General features: G+C 37.2%; 1 protein-coding gene across 1 annotated transcript; it reads right to left on the minus strand.

Moving 5' to 3' along the window:
* Positions 1 to 741: 741 nt before the first annotated feature.
* POLB (DNA polymerase beta) lies at positions 742 to 26,894 on the minus strand. Its single transcript, XM_034647557.1, has 14 exons — positions 26,698 to 26,894; positions 26,298 to 26,355; positions 23,640 to 23,706; positions 19,925 to 19,999; positions 19,280 to 19,338; positions 17,672 to 17,721; positions 15,500 to 15,551; positions 13,920 to 13,974; positions 13,750 to 13,822; positions 9,143 to 9,213; positions 8,369 to 8,455; positions 2,777 to 2,841; positions 2,130 to 2,269; positions 742 to 991 (listed from the first exon to the last, which is right to left on the minus strand). Exons 1-14 carry the CDS (start codon positions 26,756 to 26,758, stop codon positions 897 to 899), a joined length of 1,008 nt encoding a protein of 335 aa, XP_034503448.1. The 5' UTR covers positions 26,759 to 26,894; the 3' UTR covers positions 742 to 896.
* Between the last annotated feature and the right edge of the window lie 76 nt (positions 26,895 to 26,970).

Consider the following 26,970-nt stretch of genomic DNA (forward strand, 5'->3'; position numbering starts at 1 on the left):
TTTCAAAGCTAGGGCTTTCAAGGAGTGTTTTTGCTTTCAATAGCTTTACTTGACCATTTGATAATTTTTTAATTTTATATTTATATGATGTTAAAATTTATATATAAACATATACAATTTACATATAAACATTATATTAAAATATATTAATTGTGTTAATTATACACATTATATAATTTCAAAGCTAGGGCTTTCAAGGAACGTTTTTATTTATATGCTTGGCAATTTGAAATTAAAAATTACCGTGGAGGAAAACTAGGGCAAATAAGTGAAATTTTTGAGTTGAAGAGGCCATATGGGTGCATGTTATAAGTGGTTTTGCTTAGGGAAGCTCTTTCTCATGAATTACAACCACTTTCAGATTTCATTTAAGAGCTAAGCCACACACCCTATTCTTAGGTTTTAAGTATATATACAAAATTGAATATGGGGACCAAGCCAACCGAAGAAAAAAATTAAATTTATGAAGGTCCCTGATTTCTAAAGAATATTGAATCATCCTCCAGTGCCCAGTCTCTGAGTGTCTCTGACTAATCTGTAATTAATAAATGGGAGGAAAGGTAGTAGGGTAATGTGGTTTACAGCAGAAGGGCAGAAAATGAGAAAATAAAAATGCCCACTGAACATTGCTAACATCTCATCTCTTCTCTCCACTAAACCCTTAGTAAAGTGTGATCGTGAGTATACATGATATGTTATTTGCTAATAAACTTATTTGCTAATAAAATAAGAACAAGCACATCTGATAATAGTATGAGAGGCTTTATTGGCTACAATGCAAGCTAAAGCGTGAAGAAGAAACAATCATTTAAAAACACCAAAGACCCGTACATAGCAAAGGTTAAGAAATAAATTAAGACTCCTGCTGAGCTGAGCTGGCCTGAGAAGAACGGGCTTCATTCACTCCGGTCCTTGGGTTCTCGGTATTTCCACTGGATATAGTCAAAGATGTCTTTCTCACTATCCACCGGCAGAGGCTCTCCAGCGACTCCTGCAAGTACAGAGAGAAAAAAACTTACTTACAAACTGGTTTTGGAATTTAGTTATGAGGGTTTAGGGACGACAGTTGTTTGGGAGTCACTTTCAGAAGGAAGAGAAAACAGTAACCAAGCCACTAAAACATGATATTGGCCTCGCCCTCCCCCTCCCCCCACCTGGGCTTGCGTTTGAGCTTTGTCGCATATGTTACCAGTGCTACGACAGGAGCCTGAGTATCCCAACTAGGGCCGTTAAAGTGATCCTAATCCACGACCTTCCTCTCTGCTGGACCTCCACGGTAGCCACCGTGGATCATATGAAATACTCTAGTTTCCTTTGCAACTCAAAATGTGGCCCCCAGACTAGCAGTATGGGCATCACCTGGAAACTTACTAGAAATGCAGAGTCTTGCCCCCCACCATTAGAATCTGCATTTAATGAGGTCCCCATGTGGCACGTACACACATTTACATGTGAGAACCACTGCCCTCATCTACCAGGGAGGAAAGCCCTATTTTATACTTTCAGGACAAAATGACAAAATCTTCATTTTCCTGGTAGAGAATATAATATACCACATAGTACACCGTGAAAGGTTAACAAGCATAGATTAAGCAATTCTTACTCTTTAAACTTTTTTTATTTTAAAAAAAATTTTTAAGTAAGCTCTATGCCCAAAGTGGGGCTTGAACTCACGACCCCAAGATCAAGAGTCACATGCTCTACCAACTGAGCCAGTGAGGTGCCCCAACTCTTTAAACTTTAGAAGGCACGTGGCCAGAGCTACCAGGTTTGTCCTGGCACTAAAAGCAATGATACCTAGATTCCTCCGAAGTCTTGGAGATACATGAAAACCAAACAAAAACCACTTTAGATCAATAAGATTTTTTACTGACCATCATTAATTCGGTCTAATAGAGCTAGAAATAACTCTTGTCAGCAAGGCTTCCCACTGAGAGCTTGAGAGCACCTATGGATTTAAAGACCCTTTTGTTGCCTGAGGGACTCACAGTACAAAGAAACTACAATTAACTGGCATAATTACTTAAAGGCTTTTGAGAGAAACTAAAGCTGCTAAACCAAAGCAGCTTTGAAAATAACTTTCTCTCCAGATGACCAGGATTATCTCTAATGCAGACACAAATACCCACCAGTGACTCCCAAGGGACGGATTGTGTACTCATTGATTGTGAAGCCCTTTTCTAGGGCATGAGCTCTCATATTCTTATTGAAAATATCACTCCCGGTGAAATAGAGAACACCACAGTAATACTGATCCTTGGGTATCAACCTAAAATAAATAGATACATAAATAAATCTTTCACCACACATTTCAAATTTGGCAATAATAGGACTCTTATATAATCAATAAGGCACAACACACCTAAAATAAGTCTATGCAGTCTAACAACCTAAGGAGGAGACTATCATTAGGTAGACTGTTGCGATTACTCCAAGCTTGCAGTCAGTCTAGGTTTCAGCAAACTACGCTCTGCAAGAGGTGTGCAGGAACGGAACGCGCAGTGTCACGTATAACAACTGACTTTCCCCAGGCAGGAAGCTACTTTTGAGCTGTGGAAGGCATCATAATGAGATGCAAATCTAGAGAAAATAGATGAGATTCTGTAGGAATTACTCTTTGCATATTTCCAGGCTAAGCGGTGTCTATACCACAAACATACAGCATTTCAGAATGAAAGGGGGTTCTAGACATTTATGTGAATTCCAAGATACACAGAGGACAAAGGAAAGAGAAAAGGGAAAAATTAATAGGTCAGCAACAAATTTTGAGTAATACCTTATATCAATTCTCCTGTGTGGATACTCCTTTTCATCATTTTTACTGGGAAGCTGGCAAACACCCTAAAATGGATATTTCAAAGAATGCTTAAAGACGTTTTTAAACTTCAGGCTTAACTTTAATTGAATGTTGTTAAATGTGAGGTTTTTGCTTTAAATGCAAGCAGTTTTAGAATCCTGAGCACTTCTAACTTAGCGGCTTTTCTATGCGCCATATATTGTCGCCACCTTCCTCTTACACTTGGTGGTAATTAAAGACCTACAGGAAACAGCAGGCAAGGATTCTAGTTATGAGGATTTGGCCTTTGTGTGATTCTGAACCAAAGCTAATCAGGGAAAGCACCAAACATGAAAGACACAGACCAAAGCAAACAGAAAAGCAATCTGGAAGAAACAACCATGACTGAGGGACAAGAACATCAGAAGAGCTGTCGGTAATATTCTCAGGAAATATTCCATGAATGAAGTAAGGGCAGAACGCTACAGAAACAAAACCCTTAAGGAAAAGGTTTAAGTCAAACTTTAAAATACGATGGCAGAAGTAGAAGAGTGTAAAATTGAGGAAATCCCCCAGAAATGGGAAAAGGCAGAGAGATGAAAAATAAAATTTTAAAAGGTAAGAAAATTAGAGGATCATTTTCTTTCTTCTCGACAGGTGAGTTTTCATTAGAATTCTACAGTTTTCAAACAAGTTATTTAGGTCTGTTTAGTAATCTTTTCCTTTTCTAGAAAAATGGGCCAAAATTCTGGACTGGGGAGCAACCCATAAATACATAAGAAGAGCCACAAACATCAGAAATTTCAAATTAAAAGTTTCAAATGCCACAAAGAAAAGTACACACGTGACAGGCCTCTGGTCCTAAAGAACAGTCGACTTAGTACACATGTCACTAAAAGCTTTTTCACTTAGCAACATAGAAAAATTAAAATCTAAAATCAAAAATGGGTATTTTCTTTACTGTTGCTATGGCTGAAAGATTAAATGAAACGTGCTTTATCTTCAAAATATGAAACCTACCTTCTTAGGCATTAACAAGTTCCAACTCAACCTTCAAATGGATCAGAAATGCTTTCCATCTGGAATTACTACGAGGTATTACCTTGCGGATATGGATGTTTGAGTGCCACAGGCAATGATCTCTTGCCTGTCACATCAGTAATAGGATTTTGTCTAATGGCTTTGTTCCTTTCCTAAAGGCTCATTTTATTTCCTGCACTTTTTCTTAAGTGTTAATGTCAAAGAGTTTCTCTGTATTACTGTAAACTCTTTATTAGTTTGAGCGGATTAGTTTTGTTTGGCATTTCAATCAGGTAGCCTCATGCTGAGCTCCTGAAATAAAGCCTCTTTCATCGCCTCAGGGTCATCAAGGTGTCTTCTGTCGTCCCTTGAATCCTTACTGTAGTGTAGATATTTCACAGAAAATCATCCCGGGGCCAAACTTGCACAAAATGCTAAAATCTGAATGGTACTCATCATATATAAAGCAAACATGCATCTAAATGCAGAGGAAATTTTTTTTCCTTCCAAATGCTATTTTATTCACAGGAAAAATAACTCAATTACCTAAAAATCATGGCTTTAGAAGGAGATCTGGAACATTAACCTGGCTCTCCTAAGGTTTGGTGACCAGTAGTTTAAAGGAGTTCACACTCTGAAGAGTACTTAAAAAACACATGGAATGGTCATGTTTTAAACAGCTGTCAGTGGTTACAGCAACAAGGGGTTTTGAAATCAAGTGGATATGGAACGAGAACAGTTTATTCCACTCTGATGTTTCTGTGTTTTGTAATCTCTACGCCTAACACGGGGTTCAAACTCAAAACTCCGAGATCAAGAGTCCCACCTTCCACGGAACGAAACAGCCAGGAGCCCAGGTTTACTCCACCTTGTAAGCTGAATTCATTTTGCGGCCAATTTCCTTTCAAAAACAGAGATCCCAACTTCTTTGGATGTCTCTGCTAATGCTCATCCCCCCTTGGCACTGCTCTGACTCCTGCCACGCTCTCTGACTGGCTAAGTCCTTTACCTCAAGTCCTTCCCCAAGGCTCCTCCCCTAAAACAGGCTGCTTCTGACCATCTTATTCAATGGGTTTACTGCACATGCATCTCCCCATACCCTGTTCTTCCTTTTTTAAAAATAGTACTTGTTATCTTGGGACGCCTGGGTGGCTCAGTTGGCTAAGCATCTGCCTTGGGCTCAGGTCATGATCCCTGGGTCCTGGGATTGAGTCCCACATCAGGCTCCCTGCTCAGGGAGGAGCCTGCTTTTCCCTCTGCCTGCCACTCCCCCTGCTTGTGCCCCCTCTCTCTCTCTGACAAATAAATAAATAAAATTAAAAAATAAAAATAGTACTTGTTATCTTAACCTAACATGTAATTTACCTATTTATTATGTTCATTGTTAACTATCAGCCCCTTCTCACACCCCACAAATATAAATTCAACTGAAATTCACTGGTACATCCCAAGCTCTTAGAACAGTGCCGGGGATGTAAGAGATGCTTAATACGTAGTTGTTAAACTGGCCGAACACACCTTCTCATCCTACTGGCGCTCATTCTCCCTGTCTTGTTCTTTCACATCACCAATCTACCTCACTTTCTGTCCCTCTTTTGTTTCCCAATTTACTCCTTACCAGGTCACTTTCACGGATCTATTTCCAAACAACTATTATATCTACATTATATTATATCATATTATATTAGGATAGCACTGTATAATTCTTTGAAGATCCATTCATGTGAAGATACATGTACAAACCCTTCAGAGTTTCCATGTATATTACTTAATTTGATCTGCATAATAGTCCTTTGACACAGACGAAGTGTATCATTTTATATATGAAAATATTAAGGCCTTACAGAAGTAAAGCAACTTGCCTAACGTCATACAATGAATTAATAACGGAGCCAGAATAAGACTTGAGAGCTTCCATGTCCAAGTCTATTCCTCCACAATGCAACATAGCAACACACACCCTTTCCTTTGCAACTAGATATAAATCACCTCTTACTGCCTCTACAATAAATTGATTTTAGAGCTAATCTGGTCTGTTTCTCATCCTAACATATCCTAATTATAAATGTCATAACAGCAGGCTCAAGCATGGCATTTTTTAAGCTTCAGAGAATATATGAGCCACATGTACAGTATCCGAAGTTTATACACAAACCATCCCTCCACTAAGATGGAGTCCTATGTCACAACATAAAGGCCTTAGCTTCTTGCTCTAATTGTCAACTGGGTCTTCTCTACTTTAAAAACAAACAAAAAACCTGCTTTCTTATTTTTTTAACCTGTTTTCTTCCGGAAATAGATGTGAGGGATTCTCTTTCTGGCAATAGCTGTCTATGTGCTGCTAGGAATATGACCGACAGATTGGGAAGGCCAGATGGAGCAAAGGTTTCCACAAGTCCAGCCCTGTCCTAGGATTGGTGAGTGGCCTTGGTCTTTCAAGTATCACATACATAGTAAGGTCTGAAGCAGCCTGGTTTGCAGCAGTCACTGGAATTTGGCTGCGAGACAAAGGTCTGCTCTGCTACGACTGAGCAGCTACTGGGGTAACCCAATTCCACCACTGCCAGCAACTCTTTACGTTCACATTCCTGTGGCTGCCCACCTTTCCGTCTCAGCTTATACCCAGCCCACCAGCTTGTAATGTCTCTTTGTACTCTTGCTAGCTGGATTACTAGCCTCCGCTGGTGTTTCCTCTGGATCTCTCCTTGAGCACAGCACAATACTATTCAAACCGCAAAATAAATGCTTTTACTACTGCATCGCATAAACACCCTCCTGGTCGCTGACTCTGAGAAGAGCTGGTGGGCTTCCCCAGTAGCAAGTCCTAGGGCCTTTCACAGAGATGACTATTGGAGGTAGACAGGCCAGAAGGGGTCCCTAGAACATGCCCAGGCACACCAGGACACTTTCCCAACAATGAAAAAAAAAATTTCAACTTGTCTAGCACATGTTATTTTTAGGATTTTATCTGAGTGTTCTTTAAATGTAAGATTTGTGCACATTCATTTTGAGTGAATTAAAATCAATCTCGATTTAAAAGGGATTTCCTAGAACATATATAAACCCTATTTTGAATAACATCTCATGTGTCTAGGGGCGACTAGGTGGCTCAGTCAGTTAAGCTTCTGCCTTCGGCTCAGGTCATGATCCCAGGGTGCTGGCATCGAGCCTGCATCAGGCTCCCTGCTTCTCCCTCTCCCTCTGCCTGACGCTCCCCCTGCTGTGCTCTCTGTCAAATATATAAATTTTTTTTAAAAAATCTTTAAAATTTAAAAACAACAACAACAACAACAACAACGACAACAACAATCTCATGTGTTTCTATCTCTGGGTGTAGAGTAAAAGCTCCAAATCTGATAGATTTGAGAGAACAGCTCATAGGTTTGATTCCCAAAGACTGACAAGAATTTTTATTTTTACCTTTCCCAAAGTTCTTTTGAAAACATTACAAAATGTAGCCAACTTTGGCAATACAGTTTCATAGCCCGTTAAAATCACCATATTGAATTTAATGACATGATTTTATGCGTGTCTGATTAAATACACACAACATAAAGTTTGCCATTTTAACCATTTTTAAGTGTGCAGTTCTACAGCATTAAGTATATTCACACTGTGGTACAACTACCACCACTATCCCCCTCCAGACCTTTTCATCTTCCCCAACTGAAACTCTGGATCTGTTACACAGTAACTCCCTCGGCCGCTTCCCCATAGGCCCCTGGCAGGCACCATGCTACTTTCTGAATGACAGGCTATTTCACTCACCTGTGTCAACCATCTTCTACTTTTAGCTAAAACCACTGCCAAATCTATGCGGTAAGACTCTCACTAATATTAGCATGTCTGTTCCCGAAAAGCACAGTGTCTTTCCATCTCAGGCACATAACTTGGGGAAAAGGGGATTCAAAGTACGAATTTAAGTGAGCAGTAGAATAAAGGTAACTCTTTATTACCTTAGTCCTAGATTTCTATTTGCCTTCCTGTCGGTTTTTATGCAGGGACATTTATTAACCTCTTTTTAATTCATTTGCCACTTGTCTTGCATCTTCAAAGCTTAATTCCCTAGGAAGATTACAGGATTTTAACAGTTGAACATGACGGGTGTCACTGTGAAAATCTCTGCAAGTGCCCCCCTCTATTAACTCTGCTCCTTATCATGCCACAGAACTTGTTTGTAGCACATACCCTGATTTATTTTCTTTGGTGTTGTAACAGATTAATATTCTTCAGACAATTTGAATCTCACGTACTGAACAATTCTGAGTCAGAGAATATGAGAACATTTGCTATTTTAAGGAAAAACTTATGGCGTGTCAAAGTCATTTATAGAAATTTTAAAGAGTAGATTATGCCTAATTATGTATTCCAGTGGCACAGATTAATTTACAAGTGGGGAATTTAAAACAAAATTCTTTGCTAAAATATTCCGAGATTAGCATCCTGTTAATTATATTCTCACGGATATCCTATTTATTGACTGTAATACTAAGATGCAGTGGGGTCACAGAATGGGTACTGAACAGTTTCCAAGGTTTTTTTTCAGAAATGTTAATTCAAATGAGTACTTACCATGAATTTTGTGTCACCTTTTGACAGAGTATCCGTAATAAAATGGACCTTCTGTAACTGTTCCACAACACGATGTAACAGCTTTGGCTGTGGAAACATAAATAGGAAATAAGAAAAAGAACAAATTACTCTTTTATAGCAAGAAAACATTTTTAACATGAGTTTTCTGATTATCTATGGAGAAATTCCTAGTTTTCCTCTGTTCTAAGTACTTTTTTCTTCTAACACAAAATTCATTTATCAAATAAAACATATTTTTAGGAACCATCATTCTTCACCAAAACCATGATACCCCCAAACAGACATCATCTGTGTTTATCTGTTTCATTAAATCAAAAAGTTAGCTGCTTCATCTTTAAAATATATAAATTCCAAAATCAAAAATGTTTTGCCTTCATGGGTTTTCTAATAGGAATAGTTTCTTAATATAATGTTGTTTAATAGAAAAATATTCCCTAAATGAAAACCTGAATATTTACTGGATATTTCTAAAATATCCATGAAAGACAATAAATAATTCTGGAAATGTTTTACTAAATTTCATTTTTTCCCCCAAAATCAGACTACCCCCTCCATCCCTTGTGGAACACCACTGTGTATCCCTTTCAACCACTTACTTTGCCTTTCACAGAATTCAGTCAGTAAAATGCACTTAAAATGACTTTTCAGAAAGATTAAAACAAAAATTCATTCTGAAATACCCAACCACCATTTAGAAAATGATATTCACTGTTGTGTAACACTTAGCACATATGATTATAAATTCTGTGGTACCTGTTTGGTTGATTCAGAGGTAAAGCTTGGATGGGTCAGAAGAACATCCATGTCTCCACTGGACTCTGCACCTATGATCATAAAAAATATGTATGGAATTTTCCATACAAATCTATCAATTAGGCAAAGAGAACCAAAGTGATGTCACATGGAGGAGCCTTACTTCTTATAGCCTAACTTTCTTTTTCACTGCACTTCATATTCAGAATTAGTTACAAGATTTCTATTTTCTGTTCAACTATTCAGGTATACGGATGTGAAGAGATGAATCTGGGACAACAACAGTAATTGGGATTAGATATGCATTATACACAACTGGCTAAATGTATTAAAAATGCACCTAAATAATTACTCAATAATGAATAAAAACATTTAAAAACAACATTCTTGCAAAGAAGATATTCAGATGGCCAAAAGACTCATGAAAAGATGCTCATCATCACGGAAATGCAAATCAAAACCACAACAAGATACCACCTCACACCTGTCAGAATAACTAACATCAACAACACTAGTAACAACAGGTGTTGGTGAAGAGCTTGTGGAGAAAGGGGAACCCTCTTGCACTGTTGGTAGGAATGCAAACTGGTGCAGCCACTCTGGAAAACAGTATGGAGATTCCCCCCAAAATTAAAAATAGAACTACCATATGATCCAGGAATTCCACTACTAGGTATTTACCCAAAGAAAATAAAAACACTAATTCAAAAAGATACATGGACTCTTATGTTTATTGCAACATTATTTATAATAGCCAAGATACAGAAGCAAACAAGTTCCATCAATAGATGACCAAGTGTCCATTGACAGATGAATGGATAAAGAAGATGTGGTATATATCTATACACAATAGAATATTATTCAGCCTTAAAAAAAGAATGAATCTTGCCATTTGCAACAACATGGATGGATGTAGAGTGTATTATGCTAAGTGAAGTAAGTCAGTCACAGAAAGACAAATACCATATGATTTCACTCTTATGTGGAATTTAAGAAATAAAACAGACAAAGAAAAAAAAAACAGACTCTATATATGAGAGCAGACTGGTGGTTGCCAGAGAGGACGTGGATAGGTGGGGATGGGTGAGATGGGTGAAGGGAATTAAGAGTATACTATCATGATGAACACTGAGCAGTGCAGAGAATCGTTGTATCATTATATTGTACACCTGAAACTAACTATGTTAATTATACTTGAATTTTCTTAAAAAGCTAAAAATATAAGTTCAAAACAATTAAAAAGGGTAAACCCCCATCTAAAAAAAAGCTTTAAATTACACCTATTAACACTATATATCTGAAAACCTCAAATTAAACAATATGTCTTAACCCTGTGAAGAATAAGGAGAAAATCCATTTCAATTCTTATGACTGAATTCATTTTATGAATGCTAGTAAAAATTACTATTACGGTACCATGGATAAGAATATAGCATTTGAGGGGCACCTGGGTGGCTCAGTCAGTTAAGTGTGTGCTTTCGGCTCAGGTCATGATCTCAGGGTCCTAGAATGGAGCCCCACCTCAGGTTCCCTGCTCATCCGGGAGTCTGCTTCTCCCTCTCCTTCTGCCCCTCTGCCCACTCATGCTCTATCTCAAATAAATATGTAAAATCTTAAAAAAAAAAAAAAAAGAACATAGCATTTTACAATGACTTAGATTTTTGTTTTGATCCCCACTCTACAATCACATAACTTTAGGAAGATTATATAAAATTGTTTATACTTCCTTTTATTATAATACTATGAAGTTTTATCTCCATTTAAGTGGATTTTTTTCACTTAAACTTTTTTTTTCAATATTGGAAATGAGGACTGTATATTCCTCTAGACCTCAGTTTCTCTGTCTATAAACTACTAAAAACTACAGGCCATTGTGCAACTAAGAACATACGTAAAAGCATCTAGAATAGGGCAGGCCACACAGTTGGCATAAAATAATACTATTTCCTTTCTTTGTATTTTTATAAATACAATATATGTAAAACATATTTTTTTCTTCCAAGACTTCATTTAAATTCAAGTTAGTTAACATACAGTGTAGCTTTAGTTTCAGGAGTAGAATTGAGTGATTCATCACTTACATATATGTAAAACATATTTTTGGTCAACGAAGACATGGCAGTGTCTCTGGACCACCATTTTAAACATCAATAATGGCTAACCAGGTATTCAAACATAAAGAGGACTAGATTCAATGTGTGCTGATCCCAGTACGTTCATGGAAGCTACTTTAAGAAAGAAAATTTTGTCTTCTTTTCATTTCTTTCTCCTAAAAGTTAAGTGTCTTTTATCATCCACCTACCACCAAAAATGTATTACTCTGTCCATTTAAAAAGCAAAACAATTACTTTAGCAAAAAAAGGAAAACAATCCAAGAATCTATTTACAAAGGAACAGATAAATAAAGTATGGAACATTGACATAACCAAATGTTATGAAAAAGAATAAGGATGCTCTCTATATACTGATATGGAAAGATCTCCAAGACACATTTTTAAGTGAAAGAAGTAAGGTACAGTACTGTGTATATATTGTTACTTTTGTGAAAGAAAGAGGAAGAGAACACCAAGAATGTATATTCACTGGATAAAGAAGATGTGGTACAGATATACAATGGAATATTACTCAGCCATAAAAAAGAATGAGATCTTGTCATTTGTGACAACATGGGGGGACCTAAAGGGTATTATGCTAAGTGGAACAAGTCTGATAGAGAAACACAAATACCATATGATTCACTTATTTGTGGAACCTAAAAACAAAACAAATGTAAACAAACAGAAACAGACTTACAAGTACAGAGAACTAGTAGTTGCCAGAGGTGGGGGTAAGTGGGGAATGGATAAAATAGGTGAAAGGGATTAGGAAATACAAACTTCCCATCATAAAATAAGTAAGTCATGGTATGAAAAGTACATTACAGTTAACACAGTCATTATCACATTAACATTGTACCCTGACAGACGGTAACTACACTTATTGTGGTGAGCACTGTGTAGTGTACAGAACTGTCATCACTATGTTGTACAGCTGTAACTAATATAACACTGTATGTCAATACCTCAATAATAAAAATTGTTTAAATAGATAAAAATAAAAAATTAAATGGGAAGAAACAACGTATATTCACATTTACTTATATTTACATGTAAAATCACTGAAAGAACACACAAGAAAGTGGTCATTCACGGGACAGTGCTGGGAGGAAGTGGAGAGAGTGAACTAGGACAGTGTAGAAGGTAGACTTCTTAGTGTATACCTTTTTTATATTAAAGCATGCAACCATATAACCTACTCAATAATAAAAAAGTAAAAATAAAACAAATATGGAAATCCAGAAAGGCTGTCTTCTTCAACTGAGCATGCATTTGGCTTGATGTGTATCCAAGTCTGCGATCAGATTCCGAGGCCCCACCCTGAGAAGATTCTTATTTAGTAGGTTTACAGCAGGGTATAACAATGCGTATTTTTTTTTTAAACTTTTTAGGTATTTCTGATACAGAGAAAGACTTGACAACTGGCTAACTTTAATCCTCTCATTTTGCAAATATGGAAAATAGGATGTGGAGAGATAGACTTCAATCTACAGTGACAATAGGTTTGGTTTCAGGACCCAGTTCTTTAGGCCCCGGTCCAGTATTCTTTCTGCTTATCAGCAATTATGGATTTAACACTTTCCTCTCCCTAACTCCAGATTCTCACAACAGCTACCCTGAGAATTTGTGATAGTTTATCACCTACAGCCTAAGCAAAACTCCAAAGGTGGCCAGAGATTCAGTCAGATATCTATTCCAGAACTTTTAAATCAAATTTTTGTATTCCAATTTTTAAAGTTAATATTTTAAAATTTATGTTACCCTTCCAAATTTTGAGCCAGGAAGAAACCAGGATTCTCTTGGTTCTCACTTAGCTCACATTCACGTAAGAGAAGGAGATCTTCTGAAGGACCTGGCTATTATGAGAATTGGTTTGGAACTAGTGCTTCAGTGACATTATTTTTAGATCCATTATAGAAAACTTAGAAAATAAAAAAAGTTAAAAAAAAAACAAAAAACACCCCACTACCCACCCACAGCTTCACTAGCATCTAGCCAAACAATCACTCAGGATTTTAATACACATAAAATTATTCTATAAAATTTATTAAAACTAGTCATTATAAAATCATCCTATGGGGCGCCTGGGTAGCGCAGTCGTTAAGCGTCTGCCTTTGGCTCAGGGAGTGATCCCGGCGTTCCGGGATCGAGTCCCACATCGGGCTCCTCTGCTGGAAGCCTGCTTCTTCCTCTCCCACTCCCCCTGCTGTGTTCCCTCTCTCACTGGCTGTCTATCTCTGTCACAAAAATAAAAATAAAATCTTTAAAAAAATAAATAAATAAAAAATTAAAAAAAATAAAAAATCATCCTATAATAAAATCAGGATGACTTTCCTTTCATTTTTAATAAATATTCCCATCTATGAACAAACAAACTTAGCTAATACTCTACTGGATTTTAGTAAATCTATGAAGTAACACAAATTACATCTCTTTAATCCATTTTTTGGGTATACATTAGGCAATTTTAACATCAAGGCATGAATAACCTAAGATTAAGAAGTATGTTACCTCTTCTGAAACTGCCACAGACTGTAGCAATGTATTCAGAATCCACTTTTTTAACTTCATTTAGTACAATATCCTAATAGAAAAAAAATTAGGTCAGTATTCTAAAAAAGGCTTTTCACCAAGTGACATTCTCATTTCTAATCAAAGAATACAATTCAGCACACTCTTACTTGCATTTGTAACATCTCTTCACGAGGAATTCTTTTCTCAAAGTCCTCAAAATATCTATAAAGACAGAATAAGTAGACAAAAGATTTTTGTGAAATTTAAATCTTCTTAAAAAGTAAATTGCCTACTATATCAGGTGTCCTTATACCAGCAGATCATTCAAAAATCAAGACTAAGGTTCAGTAAGAAGGTAACAGTAAAATTGGGGGGTGGGATAGGTTTATTTCTTAACTTAGACCAAAATTTTTAAGTGCCATCCTTTACGATATTCCAGATACTCCAGCTAAACTTATTTTAAACAAAATTCACATTCATATACCAAGAGTAAATAAATATGTTAGTATGTTTCCAAATTAGACTGCTCCCTGCTGGCAAGTCAAGGAGTTACAGTTTATTGCTCTTACATCCTGCAAAATTATATTTTAAAACATTATCCAGAAAACATTAAGCTAAGTGAAAGAAGCCAGTCACATAATTACATATGTATGATTTCATTTATATGAAATGTCCAGAACAGGTAAATCTGTATTGACAAAAAGTACACTAGTGGTTGTCAGAAGCAGACAGGGATGGAAGGGCAGCTGGGGAGAAATGGGGTGTGAAGGCCAACAGATATGGGTTCTTTCTTGGATATAACAAAAATGTTCTAAAATCAACTGCACAGCTCTATGAATATACTAAAAACCACTGAACTGTACACTTTAAATGGGTGAATCATATGATACATGCATTCTATTTCAATAAGGCTATTACAAAAATATCTCAGCATGAAATAACAACTAAAAATGATAAAGCAGCTGGCCAAAACTAATTCTCACAACAACCAAGTTCTTCAGAAGCTCTCTATTATGTAAATGCAAGGGAAGTGAGAACATCCTGGTCTCCTACTGGCTCAAAGTCTTGGAAGAGCAGTGTAAATTTACGGTATTATGGTAAGGCATCAACAGGAAAGTTCAGGGGGTCATCAGGACTGAACTGCCAACAAGACTATATAAGGCAGGAGATACATGTTTATGTACTATGCATTAGAAAAAATCAATTAGAAAAGGGGTTCCAGATGGTATTCAGCACACGAAATAATTACAGATGCTGATATACAACATTCCTACTAGTTATCCCTACACTGTTATTTGGGATTTTTTCTTTTTCTGTTTTTAATTTAGCATTCCATGTTCACGTCCTAGCTTCTGGGGTAGACTCTGAACTTAACAGCTTTACTAACCCTGTTTATATCCTTATTCCAGACCTAATGCAGTGCTTTCTATGATGTTTAAGCACAAAATAAACACCCACTGACCGACTTATGTATTCAGTCTTCTGTGGTTTTAAGAGGAAGTTCTTCACTGAAGTCAAGAGAATGAGAGAAATACTCAAAACAAGAAAACAAACTAGAAGGTAATAAAATGTGTGAAAACAGGCATATTTTCTACAAAAGTCTGCAATAAATCTTAGCATTCCTGAATAGAGAAATGGTTGTGTTTAGTTAAATTTGAAGAATTACTATGGTGTATGGAAGAATGGCTATAAGAAATTTTACTTTTACATCTCAAGTGTCAAAAGAAAAGAAAATTTGCTATCTTACTTCAACCCAATTCGCTGATGATGGTTCAACTTATCTTCATTTTTTCTGAGATCTGTATAGAAGACATATAAAGTTGAGGTGCTAATTTAAACATTTGTGGGAAAAAGTCGCTAAATTTAGTGATCCTTTTTACAAGGAACTCCAAGGAAAATATGCTGAAATGACTTTAAAAAGGAAAAAAAAGAAAAAAAAATTCAGATATTAAGAACTAGATATCAATGTAGTAAAATCTAACAGTTGATTTCATGATCATTTTTACTTACTGAATCAAAATTTCAATTATAGTTACACAGAATCATAGATAAAACATACCAGGATCATACCACACTTCACTAACTCTAGTAAAAGGCAGCCTTATAAGAACCTACATTGTAACTTACGGTAATAGCAGTAGCAACCACAACTTTTTAATGTTTTCTGAATAAGTATTTATATTGCCCATTTGCTGTTCATTCACTCCTTCATTCAATTAGTATCTATTGAGTAATAACTTGTGCAGGCACTGTGCTTAAAATTCTGTTGAAAGGAGAGGTATTATTTTCATTATTCAAATTAAAAAACTATCATATCATAACATCATATCTTAAATCTAAAAGTGACTTAAGGATGCCTGGGCGGCTCAATCGGTTAAGCCTGCAACTCTTGATTTCAGCTCAGGTCATGATCTCAGGGTGGTGAGATCAAACCCCACGTGGGGCTCTGTGCTCAGTGGGGGGTCTGCTTCTCTCCCTCTTCAGGTGCCCCTCCCCATATGCGTACACTCACTACCTCTCATTCTCTCTCAAATACATAAATAAATAAATCTTTAAAAATAAATAAACAGAAGTTATTTAATTCCACTTGGACGTTCCTTTACTGCACAGGAGTAAGGCTTATCAAAGAGACAGAGATAAGTATGCTCCCAAATCAATCCCTATACAGTCACTCTTACATATTCACAAACATAAATTCTCCCTGGAGATATAAAATGGAGAGAAATAAGCATCTTCATGACACGTGGAGCACGTAATATTTCTCATAGCTGCTTGTACGCAGGAAACACTGAAAAGGCAATGGAAATAACGCGCTTGCTATATATACGGACACAGATGTTGATAATTATATTATGTATCTGTGAATTGTGAAATAATGTAAAAACCATTACAGCAGCTCTCTGAAACTCCCAAGGGATGTAACTTGTTGAGAAACAAATTCTTGACCCCTTTAACCAATATTTCACTCTGATAAACCAAATATGCCACAGGTAGAAAAGCACAAACCCTCTCTGAGATACAGATACAGTACAGTTCATTCTCCAGTTACAGGACTCACAAATTCTTGACTTTGTAGTATTACTAATTAATCATGCCTCTTAAGAGCCAGTTACTATTTATAAGTACTTAGGTAGGTACCAACCACTGTGCACTAGTGCTTTTCATACATTACTGCATTAAATCATATGAGGCAGAAATTATGATAGCATTTTGTAGCTAAGAAACCAAAGCACCATGGTCATCCATTCTAACCAAGTGGTGGAGACTGGATTCAGACCCAGATCAGTCCCTGGCACCTGTCCACTTTAACCATTTGGGTACAAATAGTTGAATTCACAAATATTAAACCCCAAATGCCACAGATATACTGCAATAAATCTCTAGTTCTATCTTCATCTATAGTATATACCCTTAAAAGTATGAAGAAATAACTTACAGTCAAAGGATTGCTATCTTAGGTTTAAGGAAAATGTTTTATAATTACTTGACTTAGACTCTATTTTTATCAATTCTTTGAAAGCAAAAATTCCTTCAATAAATATTGTAAGCCTCTTACAGAATTTTTCTCAATATATATCACTTGGCCTTTAGGCTGAATGTGTAGGACTCTGCTGTCCAAAATTTTACTAGAGAAACAAAGGTAATTTAAATCTAAAAGTCTCAAATGAAATCATTTTAAACCAAGAAGCCACTTCTTGCTCTTCCTGGTTTTCTTCTAAGTTACAAACCTAAACAATGTTTAACACAGGAATAAAAATTATACTTTATACCTATTCTCTACTGTAGAGTTAAAAAGAAAATCTTAGCATTCCTTTTTACTAGCTGAGAAAAGGTTTTTCAGGTTCTAGTTTCCTAGAGCATTAACCATCCTTCAGGAGCATGTTTGACTTGGAACTGATGACCTATTGTATATACTCACCTTCTAATGTTTTAATTCCTTCATCTACAAACTTCCTTGCAGCAGATGGACTACAACGAAAGAAAAGCATTATCTCAGTATTAAGTGAAACTCAGTATATTGAATGAAACTCAGTATTATTATTGTCTTTTCTATGGAGCTAAACAAGACCTGCTAAAATGTGGTATTTTGGTGATTTTATCTGAAGAGAAGAATTCTTGAAGCCTCAATCTAGGAAGACAACCATGAACCTAGACATGAAAAAGACATCTAAGCAGCTGGATGTTATAATGTACATGTACTTTATTCATAAAATAGACATACAAACAGGAAAGCAGTTCATCCATTCAAATGAGATTAACTGAGGGCCTGTTATGTGCCAGATACTCTTCTAGGTGCTGAAAATACAGCAGGAATAAGACAAATAAGTGCCTTGGTCTTACCTATTACATTTCAGTGAGTAGAGAGAGAAAATAAATAGATATATTAACAGACAAAAAGTATCAGGTAAATGAATTAAAATAGGGTAATGTGACAGAGTGGATGGGTCCTGCTTTAGATCGGGTAGCTAGGAAAGGCCTGTGAAATAGTATTTAAACTGAAATTTTAATGGCAAAGAATCTTTGTACAGAAGCAGATATCAATAGCAGAAAGGCAATGTGGCACCTAAGAAGTAAAACTGAACTGGGAGTCAGCAAAAATGGGCTCTAAATCTGACTCTGCCAGTTATCCCACTTTCTGTATCCAGTGTTCTTTCCTGGAAAAAGAGGATAATAACACAGAGGCTCTCTAAAACAACTTCTTAACATTTAGAATGGCCTTAAGTACCTAAGGAATCATGCTCATTTTCAGTATACTAAGTTTAAGAATTTAATACATTTTAGAATACTTTTCATCAAAATGTTGCCATTTAAATGAACAATCATCACATATCTAAAAGAATGCCTCATTCCATTACGATGAGACTTAAGTAAAGCATTATAGCCTTAATGGTTTTTTTTTTTTTAAGATTTTCTTTTTTAAGTAATCTCTACATCCAACGTGGGGCTCAAGCTCACAACCCCGAGATCAAGAGTCACATGCTCCACTGACTGAACCCACCAGGTGCCCCACGGCCTTAATGTTTGAATGTTAATCTTTATGTTGTCAAGAAGTGTCCAAGAAGCCCCCTTTGGTGCTAACTCAAATTTTAAGATAAAGATTCTTTCATTAAAAATGCCTGGGTGCTTGTTCCAAATTTATAAGGCACTCTGTTAGGTGCTATGGAAAAACAGCTTAAATGCTTAAGATAAACATCCTGCTCAGAGAGGCAAAAGAGGCATAATCTGGAGGGAGCGAGATGTGCACGTGGCAAGTGTTAGTGGAGTTTAGAAGGAGATTATTTCTGGCTGGGGAATCGAACTGGTTTTATGAAGGAGGTAACGTTTGCCTTGGACGGGCTTTCAAAGTAGAGGTGGCACGGGAAGAACCAGCCTCAGACACATAAGATACGGAAGAGTGAACTATGTGCTCCAAGACACAGGGATGAAAAGATACAGGTTCTGAAGAGAAACAGCATATACTTATTTTGGCTCACAGAAAAAATAAAACCAAGCTTACTACTGTGTCTGTTTAGAAAATACTTCTTACCCAATGCCACTAACTCGAGTCAGAAAATTGATAGATGAACTCGTGTCATCCTGCCGAATCTTTAAGGGAAAAAAAAAGTCTAATAATGATTTAGGAATGCTTTGAGGACTCAAATGATCTTACTGGAAATGCACCAGTCTGCTAAGAGACCTGAAGAGCCATTTACATTTGTCTGGATAAACCTCAATGGTTTTAGATAAGTAACAAAGTAGATGAAGATGTCTCATCTCTAACTTATCCTATACTTTAAAAAGGCTTATTCATAAAAGACCATAGGTAGTATAATTACAATCAGGGTGAAATAAACCATAAAAATGCTTTGGAGAGTTTAAGGATAGAAATTCTAATACACACCAATGTTTTATCAAAGTTTATAACCTACCTTCTCAATGATAGTGCATGTAAGGAGCTAATTCTATCACAGATGCTAAAAGTCTCTAAAATGCCACATAAAATAACTGAATATTTTACAGGAACAATATTCAAAGATTTTAAAATATAACACTTAAAGCAATAAACTCCACTCCTCTTTTTCTTCCTAGTCTCACCAGGTAAATAGCATCAGTCACCCTCCAATGATGCTACGTGATAGTTGTTTTAAAGGCAGACACTCTAATCAAATAAGCAAACAAGTTAAAATTTTACCTTTTCCAGCTTACGCAATTTTCCAGTTGCTAAAAATTCATCAATCTTTTCAGCAATTTTTGTTCCTACTCCAGGCTAATAGAAAATTAAAAATACAAAACTCATATAAATATAATGCTTACCAAATCCCTCAAAGATAAAGTAAAAAATAGGAAATGGAAAAAAAAATGACTGTCACATGACCAGTTTTAAAACAAAGGACACAGAAAATTGACCCTGGCGAAAATACATATTCTCCCAACAAAATCCTTAAATGAAGACAAAAGAGAAGCCCCAATATAACAATTCTAGATGACTTACTTTTTTAAAATTAATTTTTGCTGTAGAAAAATTAGAAGAAATAGAGTTGCATAAAGAAAAATATATAAATCACTTAATTTCATCATCCTGAAAATTAAAGAAAACTGTAACCTCATCACCTAACATCTGCTACGTTGACTTCTTTTCTGCTTATATACATAAGCAATTATATGTGCATGTACGTATATATGTGTATATGTATATACATATTTTTCTTACAAAAAAAGAATCATTCTGCTTTGTAAACTACTTTTTTTAACTTAAAAAATACATCATGAACAAATTTCCATGTCAGTATAGAAATACAACTTCAGTATCTTTAATGGCTGTGTGGTATATTATTGTATGACTGTATCATAATTTACTTAATAAATAACCTACTGCAGGAGACAGACAGTTTACAAATTCTTTTTTTTTTTTTTTTTTTTAAGATTTTATTTATTTATTCATTCGACAGAGATAGAGACAGCCAGCGAGAGAGGGAACACAAGCAGGGGGAGTGGGAGAGGAAGAAGCAGGCTCATAGCAGAAGAGCCTGATGTGGGACTCGATCCCAGAACGCCGGGATCACGCCCTGAGCCGAAGGCAGACGCTTAACCGCTGTGCCACCCAGGTGCCCCAGACAGTTTACAAATTCTGATCTAACAATGTCATGAACTTTCTCTAGAGCAGAGGTTCTTAAGCTTTTGCATTGTCATCACCTTGGGGATGCGTTAAAACACAGAATGCCAAGTCCCACCCTAGAGTTTCGGACTTAATAGATTGCATTTCTTTTTTTTTTTTTTTAAAGTAAACTCTACACCCAGAGTGGGGCTCGAATTTATGACCCTGAAATCAAGAATCACAAGCTCTACTGACGAGTTAGCCACATGCCCCAACAGACTGCATTTCTAACAAGTTCCCAGGTGATGCTGCTGCTGGTCTAGATACAGCACTTTGAGAACCACTGTTCTAGAACTGCACAAACATGACAGCCACCAGCCACATGTGACATTTTAAGTTTACATTATTAAAATTAAAAAAATTCATTCCTCAGTCCCATTAACCACACTTCAAGAGCTCACTGGCCAAATGTCACCCATGGTTACCGTAATGGACAACATTGCTCTAGAATATAAGCCCTATGAGAGCAGAGATCCTGTTTTTACTGCTTTACCCACAGCACCTGGATGAATACCTGGCATACAGGTGCTCAAAAATTATGAACTAATGAATCCTTGCATACATGTATCTCTACTGGTTTCCTCAAGATAAATTCCTCAAAATAGAATTACTGGGACAAAGGATATATACATTTTGCCAACATTCTGCCAAATTATCCTTCAGAAAAGCTGGAAATAGCCAAGACTTCCATCATTAGTAACTGAATGTCTTTTCCCGCATCTTTATCCATACTGTATACTATATTTGATAGTTTAATAGCACCATACAGCACCTTGTTTTAATTTGCAACTCTGATTAGTGAAGTTGAACTCTTTCATGTTTTTGATCCTTTTTATTTCCTTTTTATTTTTACATTTCCCCTTTAAATAAGGGCTTTTTTAGAGTAGTCATAGGTTCACAGCAAAACTGATCACAAAGTACACAGTTCCCATATGCCCACAGCCCCCATACATGCATAGCCTAGCCAATTATCAACATCCCCCACCAGAGTGCTACATTTGTTGTAACTGATGAACGTACACTGAAATATCATCAAAGTTTACATTCGGGTTCATTCTTGGCCGTGTTGGTCCTCTTTAGTTAAATGCTAAAATGCATCAACATGTGTGCCAGTCATGTCCTACTGTCTCTTAGCCCTAAGTTCACCCTTCTATATTCTTGATTTATTTAATGTTTAAGTGTTCCAAGACTACTGAATGCATATTCAAGTTCTGAAAATAGCAATTACCAGGCAGAAATGAACAAGACTTAGGAAGTAGACTAGACTAGAAAATGGAAACTGCTCAGGTTTCCCATTTCCTGTATCAGAAGATACATACTGACCAAAGCAATTTAAGCCCAGGCTATTTTCTATACCTAACATTAAAGATTAAAAAACAAACACTCACTCTGGAAATATCAGATTTCTAGAATTACTGAGAAGCACTTGCATGTGCCAAAAAGCAGGTCAGTAATTTTTAATGTAATAGTGTAAAGGAATAATGATGAGATTTTCATATTAAGTCTGGTCTCATGCAAAAGGAACTTTGGATATTTTTGTGTTCTTTTTAGGGATATACCATAAGCTCAGATTTGGGATAAAGTGCATCAGAACTTGTCAAAAGTTTAACTCTCATAAGTGAGCAGGCTACATGCAATTAACATAAAAAAGGAAATTCAATAGTGATAAAAGGGGAACAGAATGGAAGAAATGGCTCTGGAGACTAACAATGTGTGAGTTCACCAAGAGAGAAACTCAGAATTAAAATTCAATGTATTTATAACTTCCCTGGCTAGTCTATTTGGGGAGGATATACTGATGTTGAGAACTATTTATAGCACAAAGAATTTAAAACCTATACACCAGGGTATGATTAGATGAAGATGAAGATGTGACACAGAATTAATGTGGATAATCTGTCACTCAATCATAAAATATGCAAGATTTATGGTAATTTTATGACCCTGAAAGTTGAAAATACAAGGACAGTTAGGGCTCATACTCTGAAGGCTCTCATGAGAAAATTAAGGACAATCAAATATTGATACCTAAATTCTAGGGGACTTTTGTGAACACAAATGGGTAAAGAAAAACAGAAGAAGGTGACAACTATCAGGACCTAGACTAATCAAAAGCCACATCAGTTTGACATCTTTAACAAAAGTAAGATATGGTCCACAAATCTGAGGAACTTAGAATCTTTTAGTGAGATTTAGATGAAAAAGAACAATTTATCAATAGGTAAAGACTTTCCTAGGATATTCTTAGCAATACTAATGTAAATTACCAAGACATGTGACCCTCTAGAGACTGTGACACATACCATGACACAGCATACAGGGCTTTAAGGAAATTACAGAGAAGAGGGCTAAATGCAATAATATATAGAAGGGCTTAATTATGTGATTAGTAGGTAAGATTTATTTGGGAACACAAACTCTCATTAACTCACATAAATTCTAATACCTGGGGATCAGAAAAAGATAGCTGGAGACCAGACATGCCAATACAATTCTGTCACTATACTGTTCTTAAGGACTAACACTCAAATTCAATGTGAGTACATGTATATATGGCAAGGTACAGAAAAAAAATTGTAATTACACAGATTTAAAGCAAAATTTCAATCCATACCCTTCCCAGTAAAAACAGGAGCAGTGAAATCTGCCTGTGTGGGTCAAGGCAGCTTCAGAGAGGCAAATTTAGTTTTGTCGGAACCCACCAAATTTGTACATGTGTGAGCTCTTCAATCAGCTTGCTCACTAAACTTACCAATTTCTTAGCTTCTGCTCCACTCTTTATTTTGTGTGGGTACTTTGCTATCACAGACGCTGCTTTTCTATAAAGAGAAAAAAAAAAGAAATCCATTTAGAAATCCAGTGAGGTCTTCATTTTTCTTAAACTGGAATACACACAAGCAAACATGCGTCTTCAACTTTTATCACAATAACGAATTTTCTACATCTGTGTCAAACTTAAAAAAACTCAGAGGAGCTGACAGACCACCTGCATGACTTTCAGAAGTATCTTGAAAATTCTCACATTTGAGGATAACATAATTTTACCTGTATGTTTAAAACTAGGGAGATTTAACAAACCAGTAGCCTTTCCTTTAGGGATTAAGCTAGTTTTTAGAAATTGTTCATAACTCTCATAAAAATGTGCCACCTAGTAGTATTTGGACTACTAAATACCAAACTGGCTTAAGGCTGGTTATTTACTTATTTATTTTTAAAGATTTATTTCTTTATTTTAGAGAGGAGCGAGAGAGCAAGAAACAGAGAGAGAGCATGCAAGCCTGGGGAGGGGCAGTGGGCGAGAGAGAATCCTAAGCAGACTCCCCTCCAAGCTTGGAGCTCTATGCAGGGCTTGATCCCATGACTCTGAGACCAGGACCTTAACAGAAACCAAGAGTCAGACCCTCAACCAACTGTGCTACCCAGGCGTCTTTGGATGGCTATTTTTAAATTCATGGCTTAAAACTGCGACTGCATTCCCCTGTGTCCTTATACTTATGTTCTTTTCCTTCATTGCTCTCATTTCCGTTCCACAGAAAGCACTGACCTGTGATTCTTGCCCATCTCCACACACATCCAGCTCAGTAATTTGGTGACACACTGGGAACACCCCGGGAACTCACTAATGGTATCCTGTCTATAATTTCAATACTAAATGTAGTTTAGTAGCGATGCTGATAAAAGTCAGAGTACATCTAAGTCTAAAACATAAATATTGGGTAGTCTTTGCCGCCTTGGTTTTTCACTCTATTCTAATACATATAAACCTTTAGATTTGGATTTCAACTTCTCTATTAGCATATTACTGATGATGAGTCCAGAAAAGTAGGTTGAGGACAGTTTGTTGAAGGAATTGTTTCAGTAAAGACAAGTAGTTCCAGACAACTGGTATTATGGGGCAGAGCCTGAAAGAAAGAAGCATTAAAGCATGAAAGGCTTTTTGTATGCCACGATGCATTTGGGCTTTATCAAGGTAAAGAGGAAATGTTTAGTTATCTGATATGGAGGAACGACAGGATCAGGTAACTATTTTCAAAAGAATGCTTTGGCCACAGTCACGAGAAATGTATAATCAAGGTAGGGAAGTACATGCAGGCAACACCTGCTTTTCCAGACTTATTTCCCATTCAGGCAAAGTGAATTATTGACTTCCTGGAAAATGTTATACTCCTTCAAGTCTCAATGCCTCAATGCCGTGGCACATTTTGTTTCCTTTCTCTAGACTGTTCTTCCTTTCACTTACCCCTGATAGGCTCTTTCAAAACTAAACACCTCCTCTCTGAACTTAAAATACAGGGTTGAATATCTCTCTGATTTTTAGACCATCAAATGTGTGGATGATAGTACAATTACTTTAAACAGGCAGTCGAGAGAGATAAGGAAAGGCACATAATCAATTTTTAATTATGCTGAATGGGAAGGGAAGGAGAGAGTTGAGCTCAATTATGAAAGGATGAAGATAAAGGTAATAGAGGCCTAAAAATCTTGAGAAAAGCCCAATGAGATACAGATTTGGAGTCAATGACATAACCAGTAACCAAAGCCAAGAATGGTAAGATTGCCAAGGAAATTATGAAAATAGAAAAAAAGACTAAGGGCAGACTTCCAGGAACTACAAGCATTGAAAGGAAGATATAAGAGGTGAAAGAATGGGTAGGAGTGCCATCACGGAATTCAAGGATAAGACTTGAATGGAATGAGCGAGTGGTGAATGCCAATGAGAGTCCAATAAGGTGAGATGCAGGTGAGTGCATTTTCAGAGGAACGGCAGGATGGAAATTATACCACAATGAGATAATGAATGACTAGGACTGAGGAAATGCAGGCAAGAAACGGATTATTCAAGAAGTTTGTAAAATGGAGGAAAGAGACAGGAGCTAGCTAGAGGGCAGAGAGAAGTTAAGATTGCTTTGTTTTTGCTTTTAAGAGCTGAAGGACTTGGACATGTTTGTAGGCTAAGGGGCACAAGTGACTGGATGTGGTAATAATGACTACCATAAGGGCCCTGGTGAGATGGACAAGGACCAGATCCAAGGCTCAGCCAAATACCAACCGGATGGAGATCTGATTCTTTGAATTACATCTATTTCACAGCACAGGCCTCATCCACTATCTTTCATTATGGCTTAAAATCAAACTGCATTTTCTGCAATTCATATCTGATGATGGGAAAAATACACATCAGCTACACCTATTTTCAATCAGAATTGGGAACTCATCAGAAATGATCCTACAGAGTTCTGCCCAAATTATCGCAGAAATATTGCGGTAAGGTACCACCACAGACTCAATACCCTCAGCTCTTGCTTTTTTCTCCTCGTGCATATGGTCCAAATATGCACTGGCCCCTCAGCCCTGTTAACTGCCACACATCCCAGGACGCATGCTACCAGAGAATGCTGCACCGTCCCACCTGTAAGCATTGTACTTGTGGATTGCCTGGTTCACGTTCTTCTCAAAGTTTGCGAGTTCTGCAAAGGCAACAAGAGGCTGGGGTAAACAAGAACCGCGAGTAAACAAACGAGAACTGAGTTTTTCAGCAGCTTCTTAAGGGACACTGACCGCTCCCCCCCCCCCCCCCTCGCTTGTACACGGGCCAGGCCAAAGACAGCCCAAACGGTGACACGGAATCCCCAGCAGGACTGACATTCAGCCACCAGCAATGGGCGCCGAAGGAAGATCCGCACGGAAGACTACCCGCTGCAAGGGGCCGACTCCATCCACAGGGCTGTGGGGACGCGAGAGAAGCAAGGGAAGGCAATGAGGTGGGAAGAAAGGAGAAGAAAGCCAGCAGCGCCCGGCCCGGTGCTAACCTGTGAGCATGTCGGTGATTCCCCCGTTGAGCGTCTCCTGCGGCGCTTTCCGTTTGCTCATGATGGCCTGCACTCGAGGACCGCAGAATGCTCAGAGCCGGGGACTGGCCCCCTCTCCCAGCCTCAAGGAGGGGCCGGGACTTGGAGAGGGGGGCAGGACCAACCCAGCCCCGGCAAAGCCAGCGCGACCCACTGAACAATGGCTGCCTCTGACAGGGGGCGCGGCGCACGGCGCACGTGGTGACGTCAGTCGCTCGGGGCGTGCCGGGGGCG

Source organism: Ailuropoda melanoleuca, chromosome 18 (genome assembly GCF_002007445.2).
Source record: "Ailuropoda melanoleuca isolate Jingjing chromosome 18, ASM200744v2, whole genome shotgun sequence".
Taxonomy (NCBI): domain Eukaryota; kingdom Metazoa; phylum Chordata; class Mammalia; order Carnivora; family Ursidae; genus Ailuropoda; species Ailuropoda melanoleuca.